This window comes from Petaurus breviceps, unplaced genomic scaffold (genome assembly GCF_028583685.1).
Source record: "Petaurus breviceps papuanus isolate PSGF00001 unplaced genomic scaffold, PetGlider_PUasm1.0 79, whole genome shotgun sequence".
NCBI lineage: Eukaryota > Metazoa > Chordata > Mammalia > Diprotodontia > Petauridae > Petaurus > Petaurus breviceps.
The window spans coordinates 5,009,433-5,026,379 of NW_027186523.1; the positions used below are offsets into that span (position 1 = coordinate 5,009,433).

The following is a 16,947-nucleotide window of genomic DNA, read 5'->3' on the forward strand; positions in this document are numbered from 1 at the left end:
CTACCTTTTCCTAAAACATTAATATTTTCCTTGCCTCTTGCTCTGAAGCTACATTGGGGGAGTATGCATCTCAGAGTCAAATGTTCCTTTGTGCATAAAATAGACTGCTTTCTTGTCAGTCAACAAGCATTTATTATTAAGTGTTTACAAAAGAAAGTAAAAACATAATTCATTCCCTCAAGAAGCTCACATTCTCTTTGGGAAAACAATAAGAAGAGAACTATGTACAAACAAGATATAGACAAAATAAATGAAAGGAAAGTAACTTCAGAAGGAAGGCACCAGTGGGAGAAGAGCTTAAAGTCTGATCCGTAAAGGCCTCTTATAGAAGGTAAGATTTGAATCTTGAAGGAAACCAGGAAAATAAAGAAGTAGAGGTGAGGAGGGAGAGCATTCCAAGAATTGGGGACAGCCACCCAAAAGGCTCAGAATTGGGTGATGGAGGGTCATATTCAAGAAACAGCAAGAAGGCTATGGTAGCTATGTCATAGAGAACTTGAGGGTATTTATTTCTTTTAACTTCATTTTAGGTTTTCGTTCTGTCTCAGTAAGTTTTTTCTTTGTAGTCAAGAATTCAGAAAATAAATTTTTTTCAAAGTAAATCAAGTTATGTTGTTCTGTTTTGCAGCTGACTGCAGATGCCCTGCCTTGTCATCATTTTGGTGGCTGTAGATATGACCTGAAAACTAGATGACTGGGTTTATAGTTCCTGCATGATTGGCTGGCTGCACCATGGAACTCAAAGTATGGGTGGATGGAGTCCAGAGGATCGTTTGTGGGGTCACTGAAGTCACAACTTGCCAAGAGGTTGTAATAGCCTTAGCTCAAGCAATAGGTATGTAATCCATCTTTTGCATTCCTGGGATTGTTTTTTTTTTTAATATGGTGCAGCTTTTTAAAAAAAAAATTCATAATGGAATATATATGTATATAGGTTATAGCTTATTAGCTCTTTGTATCTATAGATAACATCACAAGAGCAACATAGCATAATGTATAGATCTGGAATACCTGAGCTTATTTCTCACCTGCCACATACTGCTTCTGTGACCTTAGGCAAGTCACTGAACCTTTACTTTAAACTTTACCTTAAAACTATAATTTGCAGATAAGTGCCATTAGCAAACAGGGTTTCCAGGAAATGGATATCTACCAATAAAATCATTATCAGGTTAAAAAAAGATTTAAAACTGAAACATAGAAATATACGGCATGAATCAATTTCACTTCTCCAATTCTTCCCAACTTCAAATCTTGTTTCTCCATGTTTTCACCAGTCTTTTTTTTCCTCTCTCAATGTGTCCTAGAACTGTGATTCCTATTAATAACCTTCATGAACACTTTATAAACCTTATAATCCCTACTCAGTCTAAAATATAGATACCTGAGAACTCCTAGAATCCAAAATTAGGAAATGTTGCACATCTAATATTTTTAAATGTTCTGCAATAATTAAATATATAAATAAGACACAACTAAAAATCTAAACCTAAAAATCTAAATAAATACATTAATATATGTAGAAATATACATGCAATATATACACATATATATGTATACACATTAATATTCAGTAACAGTACTTTACATATACATCTTGAGCATTTTTCTTCTGGCTATATAGTAAAGACTAAATTGTAAGTTGCTACATGAAAATTAGTGACAGATGACAGCTTACATGTGTCTTTGTAACAATGCTTAACTTAGTATTGAAAGTTTAGCAGGAGGGGTAGGTAGGTGGCGCAGTGAATAGAGCACTGACCTTGGAATGAGGAAGACCTGAGTTCAAATCCGGCTTCAGACACTGAACACTTACTAGCCATGTGGCCTTGGGCAAGTCACTTAACCCCAATTGCCTGCACCTGCCTCGCCCACCCCCACTCCCAAGAAAGTTTAGCAGGGTTTTTTGTTTGCCAGTTCTTTTCCAACCATATCATGCAGTATCCATATCAGACTTCCCTAATGACTTTAGACCTAGTGGTTGTGATACTGGCTGACTTGGTTATATGATGGAACTATCCTGATATGATGTTCTATAAGCAAAAAATTGTTTAGGAAGGAATTAATTTTAAGCAGATTTTGGTTCTTATTAATTAGTCTTGCCCAAAGATTTTTAGGTACAACTTATTTCTTCAGACAAGTAAAGGATTCTGTTTTATTCAATATCTTCTGAAAAAGAAATTTCCAAAAAGCTTATTATCTAAGTAATAATTTTCATTGAAATAATAGAGTGTTCCTATGTAAGAATCTTGGATTTTTTTTAAATTTAAGTTTCTGGACAATTTTGCATATTTAAGTTATGTAATGTTAATTCTAGTTAAACAAAAGATTACGACCAAAACTTTGTCACAGGACACTGGCATTTAGATGTTATGATTCCACTAATGCTATTTCAAAATGAATTTTTTATGAGATTTTTCCCCTTTTATTGCAAATGTTTTTATTTATGGTTGATGCACTTGAAGACCAAGAGCTCCATTATAGTAATAATGTTATGGGCCCTTCTTTCATTGTTCCTTAAAATTCACGCTCATAGCATCACATAAATATTTTTGGTTTTGCTTTTTGGAGGGCCATTGGGGTTAAGCCCAAGGTCACATGGCTAGTTTTTTTTGTGTTGTGTCTGAGGCCAGATTTGAACTCAAGTCCTCCTGACTCCAGGGCCGGTGCTCTATTCACTGCGCCACCTAGCTGCCCCCACATCAGTATTTTAAAAGAAGATAGTAATATATAATATAAACAGATTTTTATACACTTACATACATATGTATATGATTATATTCTGTTCCCATCATCCTTGAGATTAGTATTTTTAAATGGCAACATGCAGGAGTAATAATTCCAATACATATGAGTAGATGGAAGTTTCCCTATTGATGGAAGTACACACCTTCAACATGATAGATAAAATCGTGGACTCTTCAAAAATCTCTCCAGTGGATGTTACATACCAAGCATACAGCTTTGTAAGGAATACTATTATGAGTGACAAAGGTTCTACTCAGCATCTGCCCTCCTTGACCAAGTGCTCACTGTTGATTATAAATATTTTGGTGATGATGCTAAAGTAGATCTGGGATCTCAGTATTGAGGATATTCCTTCCACTGCCACAGATTCCATCTCATTCATTGGGAATGTTGCAATTGTTTTCCCATAAATTTTTTTACAAAGTGGCACATTCAAATTCATTCCTTCATAACCTAGCCCCCTTCCACCTTTCCAATCTTCTTATACCTTACTCCCAGGCATGTACTTTTTGGTCCAGTGACACTGGCCTCTTGACTATTCCATGAACAAGACACCCCATCTTTCAGCTCTGGGCACTTTCTCTGGCTGTGTCACTAGTATCTGGAATGTTCTCCCTCCTTCACTCCAACTACTAACTTCCCTTACCTCCTTTAAATGCCAACAAAAATTCATTCTTTTATATGAAGCCTTCCCCAACCCTTCTTAATTCTTTTCTTTCTGTTAATTGTTTTCTAATTATCCTGTGTATAGCTTGTTTTTGTGTATATTTGATTGTTGTCTCCTCCATTGGATTATAAATTTCTTGAGGGCAGAGGTAGGTTTTTTAGCCTTTTTAAAAAATACCCTTGGCACTTAGTACAGTGCCTGGCACATAGTAGGTACTTCATAAATGCTTGTTGACTGATTTGTAGTAATTTGGCTTAGTTGAGGCTCTTACCAGGTGTTCTATGAATTTGCTTTTCCATCCATTGCTTTTTGGTCTCCTTCCTGTGCTGATTAATTCATTAATCCTAAATTTAATTAATTTTATATTAAATCATGATAAATGTCATTAGGAAATGGTAATACTGTTGTTGCATGTTCTTCCATCCATTTTACTTTATTTTGGTGTCAACAACTGTTTAGGTCAGGTTGCAGTAGGCTCAGTTGGAAAGTATATCTTATTTATAGTCTTCAAATTTGATTTTGGTTTTTTTTTTCCTTGATCTATGTTCCAAGAAGTCATTGATCTGACTATACAGATGATTTGGAAATGATTATATATCTGGAAAGTATTGATTTCATGTATATTCTTTTCTTTTCTAGAAAGATGATTTTATCCACAAATACAGTTTTGTTGACCATAGAATATTATTTTAATCTCTAAGCAAAATCCTTTTATGTTTTCAGTCCATGCCACAATTTCCTGTGGAAAGTAATTTAAATTGAGGAGCCACTTTAAAGAGTATGTTTAGCTATAGTAGCATCGGAATATGAATTCATCAAACAAAAGCACAGCTGTCTCCCCACAAAAAGTCTAGAAAAGCAATTTGAGTTAGCTTTCTCATGGTTTCTGGGGTTTTAATGTACTTTATTGCCTCATAGGGGGAAAATCATTTTCAGCTTTTTATGGTTAACTGAAATTATATTTGGAGAATCTTCTCATTACTCACTTTCTTCAAGCCTTTCTATAAGCCTATAGAAATGAAATCAAAATGTGAATTAGCAGTAAAATAAAGCATTGTAAAAACTAATTTTTTATCAAGCTTAGTGATGCTAATTGCTTAAATCAAATTTTTTAAATGGGCCCTAAAACCCAAGCTGTCTGACACCAATATCAACAAATTCTCACAATACAAAAATAACTCTTTGGGATCTGGAAGGGTTTAGAACAATGATTTCTTCAGTGTAGGAGATCTTTAGGTTAACACTTATGCATCTCACCATCTTATTAACTTAATTCTTTTTTTTTTAATATATTTTTTGTTTGCTTTTTTTTTTTTTTTGGAGGGTGGAGGTCAGGGCAATTGGGGTTGAGACTTGCCCAAGGTCACATGGCTAGTAAGTACTAAGTGTCTGAGGCCTCATTTGAACTCAGGTCCTCCTGACTCCAGGGCCGGTGCTCTATTCACTGTGCCACCTAACTGCCCCTAACTTAACTTTTAATAACTTAATAAGTCATTGAAAATATCTAAATGGATCATAGGTTAATGGAATAAGAATATTCAGAGGATAGTGGTCAAGTTGATAGAGATTTCACCTCCCATACAGGACAAAATAAGAGTCAGATTTAGTTCTGCTTGTTTTTTTAGCTTACAGTCTTTTCATTTTATGACAAGACTCATTTAATATTAGACCTAATAGAAATTACCTAAATTCCTCAAGTCCACATAACCATCACATTAGTTCAAGCTTTCACTACCTCCTGCCTGGATTAATTACTTCACTATTTTGTGAGTGGGGCAATTAAGGCCCAGAAGTGTTCAGGTGACTTGCCTTGCAACACAGCAGGTGAATGGAAGATCCCTCTGTACTAGTTAGCACCCACTAGCTCTTGGGATTCCCAGTCTGGTATTCTTTCACATGTCACAAGAGTGTAGTGACCTTTAACAAAACATTTCAATATAGGCATGGTAGTTTTAACATTCCAGGGTGTCATGCAGTATTGCTCTGGAATGTTGTGCTGTAAAGAAATGGAAAAGAAAGAAATAATCCTTAACCTAAGAATCATTAAAAGCTCAAACGATTCCTGTTACATAGTATGAATCAGAATAACTCATTTCTCATTGACAGTGACAAAGATTTAACATTCTTCTAGTTCTTTGAGTCTTATATTTAGTTTAGATTGTCTTGTTCACATTTAACAGGTGAATTTCCACTTCCCTCTTAAGCTGTATTTATAGTTTGAAAAATCAATGATCTCTGACTTGGAGTAGTTGATGTAACTAACTTCTCAGGATAGGTAAAGACTAGGAGCTTTTTATGTAGATAACAAAGACTACATTATGGAAGTAATCAGGAAATTTAATCATTGCTTAATAGAGAATTAGGATGAAAAGTGAAAACATATGTTCATTGGTAAGTAAACCCTTATTGTTTGAATTCATGCATGAGTGGCTCCTATATATGCAAATTTAAGAGTTTTTGAATATTTATGTAAATGTTTCTTACTTTGATAGAAATAGTTTTATCCATGTGTACTCTCCTCAGTGATGCAGATCATAAACCCTTCAAATCTGCCCCCCCCTCCATGTATGATAATTGTCCATATATTTACATAAAATTACATAAAGGACAGAATATGTGTAGCAATTCTATAAAATTCCAAGCCATTGTTCTATTTTTAACTGGGCCTTAAATTAGTATCTTATGTTAAGTATGTTTTAGTATTTTATGTTAAGCATTCAACTAGGAAGGGAACACTGTGATGCTATATTAAACTTGTTCTTAATCTAACAAAAAGGGGAATTATCAATTATAGGTATAAGATAAAAACTGTGAAACAGTTTTTGTTAACAATATTGAGAAAACAAAGTACTGAGCTTCTAGGACATATTTTCAGCTTCATTTTCTCCCTCTGAGTGTTAAAAACAATTTAATTGCCTTGCCAACTCATATAAGCTTGATTTGTCAGTTAGTGACACGCCTGCCCATTAGAACCATATGACATAGTAAATGTAAATTATTACCAACAAATAAAGAAATTAAGAGGTAGAAGTGGAAACAGCTATTAGGCCCTATCTCTTTTCACATCTTTGAATAACTTTTTTGCTTAAACTATTTTGCTTTGGAAAAATTTCACTCAATTAAAAATGAGTCATAAGAAAAATTCTACACTAGTGAAAACCACTGAGAACTAAGCCTGGCCATATTTTTTAGTATTTAGATTATCACTATAGCAATATATGTTTATGGTAAAATATATATGGTTACTGTAATAAATTATTAACAAAAATTATTTTAAAAATAAATTATTGACATATTTAAATCATCCAGACTTGTATATATTTATAGTTTAAAGAAGTTTGGATTTGTATTGTCAGGACATGGATTCCAGTCCCAGATCTTGTGACCTTGAAACAGCCACTCTTCCTCTCTGATTCTGTTTCATCATCTGTAAAAAGGTGATAATTCCAAGAACTTAAACCATGAGGGAAGAAAACTTTAACCAGAGCTGGTTAACCAGAGCAAGAACTGGGAAGCAGTTTGTAAAGTTTATACCCTCTTACACAAATGCCATAACAAGCTCCAAATGGATATGTGGCCTAAATGTAAAATGTCACTCTATAAAAAAAAATTAGTGGTTAATGGAAACAGGCATGTTTCAGAACCATGATTAAGCATAGAATTTATAACCAAGCACAGAATAGAGAGATGAGCCATGAAGAATTGGGCTCAAAGCTCACTTCAAAATTTTCTACTTATATGACTGTGGGCAAGTGACTGGAGCCTTGGTTTCCACATTTATAAAAATGAGGGTAATGATAAGGAAATAATAATACCTACCTCATGGAGTTGTTGTGAAGCTCAAATCAAGTAATGATTTTAAAGTGTTTTGCAAATCTTAAAGTATCCTATAGTTAGTCAACATGAATGTATTAATCCTTCCTAAGTGCTAGAGATAAAAAGAAATGCAAAAAAAAAAAAACCTGTGCCCTCAAAATGTGTACATTCTAATGGGGCAGACTATGTAAATAGGTATATAAAAGATGACAGAATAGATTGGAGGTAATCTGAAAAATAAAACAAGCAGCTGGGGAGACTGGAAAAGGCTTCCTACAGGAAATAGACTTTGAGTTGTGTCTTTAAAAAAGGCAGAAGGAAAAAAGAGAAGGAAATGTTAAGGATAAGGTGAAAATTCCAGGCATGGTATACAATCAGTATAAAGGCATGGAGAAGAGAGATACGGTGTAATATTTAAGGAACTGGAAGTAGGCTCTTAGGTAGATCATAAAATGCACCTAGGTAAATAGAGCTTAAAAAGACTAGAAAGAAAGAAAAATATCAGATTGTGAAAAAGCTTTGATGAATATTACCCAGAGGGCTTTATATTTGATCTGATAAGAATTAGTGAGCCCCTTAGAACTCAATGACCAGGAAGATTACTTACATGGTCAGACCTGTACTTCAGAAAAATCACCATGACAGTTGAATAAAGGATGGATTGGAATAGGGGGCAGACTTGAAGTGAGGAGATTGGTTAGAAGGCTATTGTAGTAGTCCTTGTGAGAAGTAATGAGGGCCTGAGGCAGGGATATGACTGTGTGAGTAGAGAGAAAAGATACTTTGGCAATTAAAAGATCATTCAAAACTTTATAGAGATGATTTCAATATAATGATATGGTTAAAAAAACAAGCAGATAGCAGGTTTTAGAACTGAATGTGAAGAAAGAAAGGGAAGATAATGGATGTAGATTGCTTTTTCAAGAAGTTTACTTATAATGAGAGGAGAGATTTAGGATGGTAACTAGCAGGAGTAGTAGGATCAAGTGAGGACTTTTTAAGGATGGGAGAAACATTGATAGGAATTTGCTGAACAAGTCAGGGTCAAGGGAGATGAGATCAAGGATGTATGGAGAGGGGCGGCCAGGTGGCTCAGCGAGTAAGAGCACTGGCTCCAGTGTTGGGATGACCTGATACTCAGATACTCAGCACCACACCCAGAAATAATAACTGGCCGTGTAACCTTGAGCAAGTTACTTAACCCCTATTTCTTAAAAAAAAAAAAAAAAAAAAAAAAAAAAAAGGATGTATGGAGAGCTATTGTCCTTCAAATGGCTAGAGTAAAGGAAGATGTAGTGATAGGACAATGTCTAAATGATATGGGATGAGAAGAAGATAAGGGAAAGATACGTCAACTCTTTAGATTACCATTTTACACACACACACACACACACCAAATCAAAGCAGCTAGGATAAGAGAAGCTGCCAACTGAGGTAAAATATTGTTATCAAATATCTCTGTTATCTAAGCTGTATAATTAATTGAGACAAATTTATACCATGAGGCGTTGTATTGTGATATATATAGTTATAATTAACAATAATAACAAATATTTGAACAGTTATTAAATGAAATGCAAATCATTGGTAACCATATAAAATACTCCAATTCACCAACAGTTTTAAAAAAAAAGTAATATACAAACAAAAATAACCCTATTGTTTCACCTCAGAAATAGCCAATTGGCTAAGATAGTAAAAGGAAACAGTCAATGATAAGGGACTATGGGATGATAGGCACACTAGTATATTTTTGGCGGAGTTATAAATTGATCCAGCTGTTCTGGAAAGCAATTTTTAGTAATGTGGGGAAAAAAGACTTCAGTAAATTGCTCATAACATTGATCCAAGGAATCCACTACTGACGAGATAAATTGATCAAGAAGATCTGTGATAGAAAGAAAGGTCCATTTAAATTAAAATATTCACAATAGCAATTTTTTATAATATAAAAAACTAGAATTGGTGAGTGCTTATGAATTGAAGAATGGTTGAAGCTGCCTTATAAGAATGTTTCAGAATACCACAAAAACCTTTAAAATGTGAGTAATTCAGAAAAATGGGAAGACTTATACAAAGAAATGCAGAGCAAGAAAAGTAATTATTCCATAAGCATTTATTAAGTGCCTACTATGTGTCTGATACTATATTAGGGCTTTGGAGATACAATGACAAAAATGAAATAGTCCTTGCCCTCAAAGATCTTACTAAGAGGATGATTTATGTTGTGATGAAAATGAAAACAGCATTAGAGGGTATTCAATAAACAATATTAGTTTTGGACAATTGAAAGTAAAATATGTGTGTATCTCTCTTCAGTAAAGAGATGGGATTATATTGGTATGGGAATTGTTGTATGTAGTTATATTGTTTGTTTGATCACTTTTACATAATTTGTTATATTTGGGAGACTATTTGGAAATATCTGTGATGTTTAAAAGACTTATTTTTGTACTGGTGGAAAATAAGTGAGAGATTTAGACTAGATCATTTCTTTTTTTTTTTTTTTGAGGGCAATTGGGGTTAAGTGACTTGCCCAAAGTCACACAGCTAGTTTTTGTGTTAAGTGTCTGAGGCCGGATCGGATCCCAGGTCCTCCTGACTCTAGGGCCGGTACTCTATTCACTGTGCCACCTAGCTGCCCTGGACTAGTTCATTTCTAAGACTGATTAAATCAATCTAAATCTAAAAACCTTGTATTCTAATTTTTCCCCCTTCACATCTCATGAGAATTTTTTTTACACTGAAAATGTAACTTTAAAATTATTTTTAATTATCATTCAGTTTGTGACCATCTCTTCCATTTGATTGAAAGGAATAGTGAGAAAGGAAACAAAGCCAGGGAGAATAATTTATTGAGCACTGATCACCAGAAATATAAGTCTGGCACTGTAGTAGCAAAGAACCAAACTTCCTGGTATAAACTTGCCATCTAGGTCTGGGGGAAGAGAAATCTGGGAGCTAATTCAGAATTAAATGTAATAAATATGACAGACTTCAAAAGGAGGATGTATATCACTTTCCAGTGATATGCAAACCTAAATATTCAGCTCACCCAAGTATGATGACCTCTCAGGTAAATACTGAAATTTCACTTGTGATTACACTCATGATTTCTTTGAGTTCATTTGGCTTCTGCCAGTAAACTCCCCGAGTTTTTGTAGCTCTATCCTATATAAACCAACATGTCTCTTACCACCTGTAAAATGAAATGTACCATTGCTTTCTTTTTTGCACCTGATGATATGTCAGATATAACAGAAGGTTTAGGGACCTTAGAGGATATCTAGCCCAATGCCTTCATTTTACATGTGAGGAAACTAAATTGTGAAATGGTGAAGTGACTTAACCAAGGTCACACAGGCAGTAAGCGGCAGAAATCCAGCTCCAGTATTCTTTCTTCTGTGCCACCCTATGGCTCTTTAATAGAGCAGGTTCTGAGATTTCCTCCTTAAATCACCTAAACAAGATGCAACTAGGGGGCATAGTGTAGAATGATGGATTTAGAAATAATATATGGAAAGCCCTTATCAATCTTTAAAAGCCTATCTGAATATCAGCTATTATGATTAAGCTTGTGAAGTTGAATATTTTATTTATTTATTTTGCTTTTTGGAGGGCAATTGGGGTTGGCTTGCCCAAGGTCCACACAGCTAGTTTTTGTGTTAAGTGTCTGAGGCTGGATTTGAACTCAGGTCCTCCTGACTCCAGGGCCGGCCTAGCCACCCCCAAAGTTGAATATTTTAGTCCAAATATAAGAATTTACATTTATCTCTATGGAATTTCATCTTACAGAATTCAGCCACGGTGCTTTACAAAGGTCTTTTTGGATCTTAACTCTGTCATTTAGTGTGTTAATGTCTCTGCTGTGTGTCCTTCTGCAAATCTGATAAATAATGCGAGCTTTTCCTTCCTACAAGTTATTGAGAGAAAATATGAAATAGCCTAGGGACAAGCACAGATTCTTGGAGCATTCCACTAGATTTCCTTCTAAGGTATTATCAAACCATTTATGAGTACTCTTAGATTCCAGCCATCCAACTAGTTCCAAATCTGTCTAGTTGTACACCTATTCATTAATCACACTGTACATCCAGCTAACTTTTGCAGAGTAATATCACCAGAGACATTTTCAAATTGTTGGTTGAAATATAAGTAAACTATTACTATGAAGTTCTTCTTGCTGTTTAATAACCCGAAAGAGGAAGCAACATTAGCTGCCAAGATCTGTTCTTGATGAAGTCACTCTGGTTCTTTCTAATCATTGTTTTCTTTTCTAGATATTCAGTAGTTATCTCTTTATGAATACATCTTAGAATGTTGCTTAGAATCAATTCCTTGGGGTCAGTTGGGTGGTGCAGTGGATGGAGCACTGGTCCTGGAGTCAGGAGGACCCGAGTTCAAAGCTGGCCTCAGAAACTTGACACTTGGTAGCTGTGTGACCCTGGGCAAATCACTTAACCCTGTTTGCCTCACCAAAAAATAAATAAATGTTTATTCCCTTCTGCAGCCTGACAAGCCATCTTTCCCATCATCAAAAAAATAATGATAATAATCCAGTACTGATTTTTGCTGCTTTTTTCGTGTTCTTTCTAATATCACTGACAGTAACTCATCAATTTACAGAAACCAATTCTTTCAGCAACTAAGGATATAGTTACTTTAATTCATTGAGAGACTCTATATGTTCACTCACAATCTCCTTAGTAACCTGGGGGCAGGGCAACTTGAAACATCCTCGTTTAAAAGATAAAAAACTTGGTTACTTAGTAACTTTGAGAAATATGACACTATTCTTTCATATTCATCCTTTTACTTGTCCTTGCATTCATCTTCTGCAGATGTCTTTTTTTTTCTTCCAAGTTGGCAGTTGAATTCTCTGTGTGTACACTTGGGTATCTTTAGATAGCTCCCCTTTTCATTTCTCAACAGAACTGTTTCTATTCTTTAGAACTTCATTTTTGAGAGCATGGTGCAATGGAGCCAAAAGATTTTTCCTCAAATTTCACCTCTGCTACTTACCCAGTAGTCTTGGCATGTGGTAGGAATAGTATCTTAAGGCCCTACCTCAATGCAGACCAGACTACTTTGTTTATTTTTGGTTCTCAGCATTCACTTTTACAAAATTTAAGCTTTAAATTTTTCTTCCTTTTCCCCTTCCCCAAGAAAATGTGGGATCTGATATAGGCCATATACAATCATATTAAACATATGTCCACATTAGTCCTGTTGTAAAGAATTAGAACCAAAGGGGGAAAAATGCAAGAAAGAAAAGAAGGAAAAATAGTATGCTTCGATCTGCATTCAAACTCCATAGTTCTTTCTTTGGATGTGGATAGCATTTTCTATCATGAGTCTTTTGGAATTGTCTTACATTGTTGCATTGCTGAGGAGAGCTAAGTCTATCAAAGTTGGTCATCGCACAATGTTGCTGTTACTGTGAACAAAGCTTTCCTGGTTCTACTCGCTTCACTCAGCATCAGTTCATGTATCTTTCCAGGTTTTTTTGAAGTCCACCAGACCAGGCTATTTTTAAAACCATCCTTTGAGACTTACTTTGCCCAGGAGACTCAGGCTGAGGCCAATGTTGTAGGTCGTTGGTGGCCTAAGAACCAAGGCCAGAGCAAAAAGGGTCAATAACTCTTGCTGCTGGCTTCTTACAGGAAATCCAGCATGGCTGAAATCGAGGCAGGAAAGCCATACTCAGCCAAAGCACCAGAGATTGGCCTGAATCAAGCACTTGAAAAGGAGATTGCTCTCTCTAAATGTTCTAAATGTGCAATAATAAGTGCCATTGTCGTTGTGCTTGAAAGTTTACCGAGTGTTTCACATATGGCCTTACAACATCCTTTTGAGTCAAATTCTCTCTCTCTCTCTCTCTCTCTCTCAATCTCATTCATATGCACACATGCATACACATACACACATGCCATTAGAGCACCCTCCTAGTTTTTCATCATGGTTTAGAGGTGATCATCAGTTCTTTAATTTAAATGCTTTATTAACTGCTGATTTACATCATTCGTTTCTGCCAGATTTTGAGTTACAAATTTTCTCCCCGTTTTACCCCCACCCAGCCCCCCAAAACAACAGTCCCACAGGATATCCCCACCTCCAATCTGCTCTCCCCCATATTTTCTCCCATGCCCGTTTCAACTTTTACAGTGGATCTCCATGCCTCAGTGCCTGTATATCTTTTTTCTTAATTACATGTAAGATGGTATTAATAATAGTATACACACACACACACACACACACATATATATATATATATATATTTGAATATTTGATTTTAAAACTTTCAATTCCAGATTCATTCCCTTCCCCCCCCCTGCCACCTACCCCCACTGGGGGGACAAGCAGTTCAGTATAGGTTGTACATGTGTGGCTAATGCAAAACAATAACATAGTAGATGTATTGTAAAAGACTGACTATATTTCCCTCCCTCCTATCCCACCTCACACTTGTTCTATTCTCTACTTTGATCCTGTCCCTTTTCAAAAGTGGGTGCTTCCAACTTCCCTCCCCCCCAGCCTGCCCTCCCTTCCATCATCCCCCCTCACATCCCCTTCCCCCCCTATTCTCCTGGAGGGTGAGATCCCCTCCCTTCTCAAGCCGGATTCAATAGGAATAAGGTTGACCTATTCTCTTTTGCCTTCTTATTCTTCCCCTCCATTGTAAACATTTTCCCTTGCCTCTTCTGTATGAGATAGTTTGCCCCACTCTGTCTCTCCCCATCTCCTCTCATTATATTCCTCTCACCTCTTAATTTCACCTTTTAAGTATCATCCCTTCCTGTTAAATTGGTCCTGTGCCCTCTATCTATGTATACCTGTAAACGTATATATACACATTCACATATGTATTCATATGCCCGCATACCCTCATATAAAGACATATATATATATATTTCTAATCCCTTCAACTACTGAGAAAAGTTTCATAGGTTACAATTATTGTTTTTCCATGTAGGAATGTTAATAGTTCAACTTTGGCCAGGTGGCTCAGCGAGCAAGAGCACTGGCTCCAGTGCCAGGACGACCCGGACCAAATCCGGGCCCAGACACCCAGCACCACACCCAGAAACAACAACCAGCCATGCAACCCCAAACAAGCCACTCAACCCCGATTGCTTCAAAAAAAAAAACAACAGTTCAACTTTGATAAGTTCCTTATGATTTCTTTTCCCTGTTTACCTTCTCATGCTTCTCTTGCTTCTTGTATCTGAATGTCAAATTTTCTATTCAACTCTGGTTTTTTCAGCAAGAATGCTTGAAAGTCCTGTATTCCATTGAATGACCATATTTTCCCCTGAAACATGATACTCAGTTTTGCTGGGTAGGTGACTCTTGATTTTAATCCCAGCTCCCTTGACCTCCGGAATATCACATTCCAGGCCCTTCGATCCCTCAGTGTAGAAGCTGCCAGATCCTGAGTTATCCTGATTGTGTTTCCACAATATTCAAATTGTTTCTTCCTGGCTGCTTGTAATATTCTCTCCTTAATCTGGGAATTCCGGAACCTGGCTATGATATTCCTAGGAGTTTTCTTTTTGGGATCTTTTTCAGGAGGTGATCGGTGGATTCTTTCAACCTCTATTTTGCCCTCTGGTTCTAAAACATCAGGGCAGTTTTCTTTGAGAACTTCCTGGAGGATGCTTTCCAGGCTCTTACTTTGGTCATGGCTCTCAGGCAGTCCAATAATTTTTAAATTATCTCTCCTGGATCTATTTTCCAGGTCAGTGGTTTTTCCCATGAGATATTTCACATTGCCTTCTATTCTTTCATTTGTTTGGATCTGTTTAACAGCATCTTGATTTCTCATAAAGTCATTAGCTTCCATTTGCTCCAATCTAATTCTGAAGCAATGATTCTCCTCAGTGAGCTTTTGAGATTCTTTTTCCATCTGGCAAATTCGACTTTTTAAGGCATTCTTCTCCTCATTGCCTTTTTGAGCCTCCTTTGCCATTTGAGTCAGTCTGTTTTTTAAGGTATTATTTTCTTCAGTCAGGCTGTTGACTCTCATTTCATAATTTTCTTGCATTGTTCTCATTTCTCTTCCCAATTTTTCCTCCACTTCTCTTATCTGCTTCTTAAGGTCCTCTATGGCCTGTAACCAGCTTGTATTTTCCTTTGAAGCATTTGGTGCAGGAGTTCTGACTTCACTGTTTTCCTCCTGTTCCATGCCTTGCTCCTTCTTATCCCCAAATAGGAGTGTAATGTTGGAATCTTCTGTCTGCTTTGTTTCCTTTGCCTGCTCATTTTGCCACTCAATGATTTGACTTTTGGGCTTTTTGCCACAGTAGGACTCTGCCACCAGACAGGGGAGTTTTCATCCCAAACGCTGGGGTTTTCTCAGCTGCCGGAGGTATTAGATGGGTGCCCTCTCTGAGGTCTCCACACATTCTGGCAAGCTGGACACACACCCCAGGACCTCCACCCTAGACTGCAATCCAGATCCAAGCAGGTTAAAGCAAGAGCGATGACCCCTCAGACTGGTGCTTGGTCCCCCTACACTCTGCAGGCCAGGAGCTGAAGTTGCCACGTGGCACTGGCAGGCTGTGCTGGCGTCTCAGCGGTTTCTCACTCCGGGGGTAAAAGCCACGCACTCCCACTTCCTGGGTCCCAAAGTCCAGACTGCACTGGCCTCTCACCTTGTCCTTCGCATCAATGTATTGATAAATCTGGAAACGGCCGCAGCTGCTGCTGATCTGGAGTCCCTCTGGCTGGCGGCTGGTCAGGCCCACCCTGGGGCTAAAGCCTCAGCGTGGGGCTGAGCTCGGCTCCCAGAGCGCTGAGCTGGCTGATTCCTGCCGGCCTGCCGGGCTGTTCTCAGCGGGAGGTTAGCTTCTCTGTGTCATTTTGTGGGTTCTGAAGCTCCAAAGTTTGTTTAGAGTCCCCTTTTTACATGGATTGGGGAGGGTGGAAGCCGGAGCCGCGGGAAGGGCATGCTTCTACTCCGCCATCTTGGCTCCGCCGTGATCATCAGTTCTTGAATCTTATGCCAGAAAAACACAAAGTCTGGCATCAGGTTCTATCAATCTGTAGTTAGTCATTGTTGTTTTTGTTTGTTTCATTGATACCTTTGGTTTTTATGCTACATTTTCCAATATTGCCCTCCCTTGTAACAGTAATAACAAAAAGAGTAAAACCCCAACCACAACTGCATCTGATACATTTGTACACAGATGTAATCCATCATTTCTCTACAGAAAAAAAGGAAGGCATATTTAATCATCTTCTCTAGGACCAAGAGTTGTCATTGTAGTTAATAAAAACTGACTGCCTTTTGGTATTGTTTTTATTTATACTATTTTGAATCATTGATTGTACTCTCCCCCAATTCTGTTTATTTCCCTCTGCCTCAGTTAATGTAAGCCTGCATATCTTTCTCTGAATTTCTCAATTATCATTTTTTATGTTCAAGTCTTATAATATACCTATGCATATGAGGTTTAGATAGTAAGCCACAAAACAAAAATGTGAATATATGTATTAGAGTCAAGACTTATCGATATTTAACGTTATTGTAAATAGTATATCACAACATTTTTTTCCTTAGTGTATATAGCCTTTAAAGCCAGGATTTATACATTGAGGGACTATATGACTGTTTCTTCTATAAGTTTAAAGAGGATCATCACCAGGTTGAGTAAAGGTTCATAAATTTTTCAGTCATAGCATCTCTGAAATTACCTACTAAACTGTAGAATCAT

General features: G+C 36.8%; 1 protein-coding gene across 4 annotated transcripts in view; it reads left to right on the plus strand.

The window, feature by feature from the left end:
- The window catches only part of LOC138175793 (ras association domain-containing protein 8), a 121,888-nt gene that overhangs the window by 93,233 nt on the left and 11,708 nt on the right, over window positions 1–16,947 (plus strand). For all 4 annotated transcript variants that reach the window (XR_011172092.1, XM_069106285.1, XM_069106284.1 and 1 more), the window contains one exon: window positions 629–835. Coding sequence is in view for 3 of the 4 variants with exons in the window: in XM_069106285.1 (XP_068962386.1) it covers window positions 733–835 (103 nt within the window). In the remaining variant the exon portion in view is untranslated. The remainder of the gene's footprint in view (window positions 1–628; window positions 836–16,947) is intronic.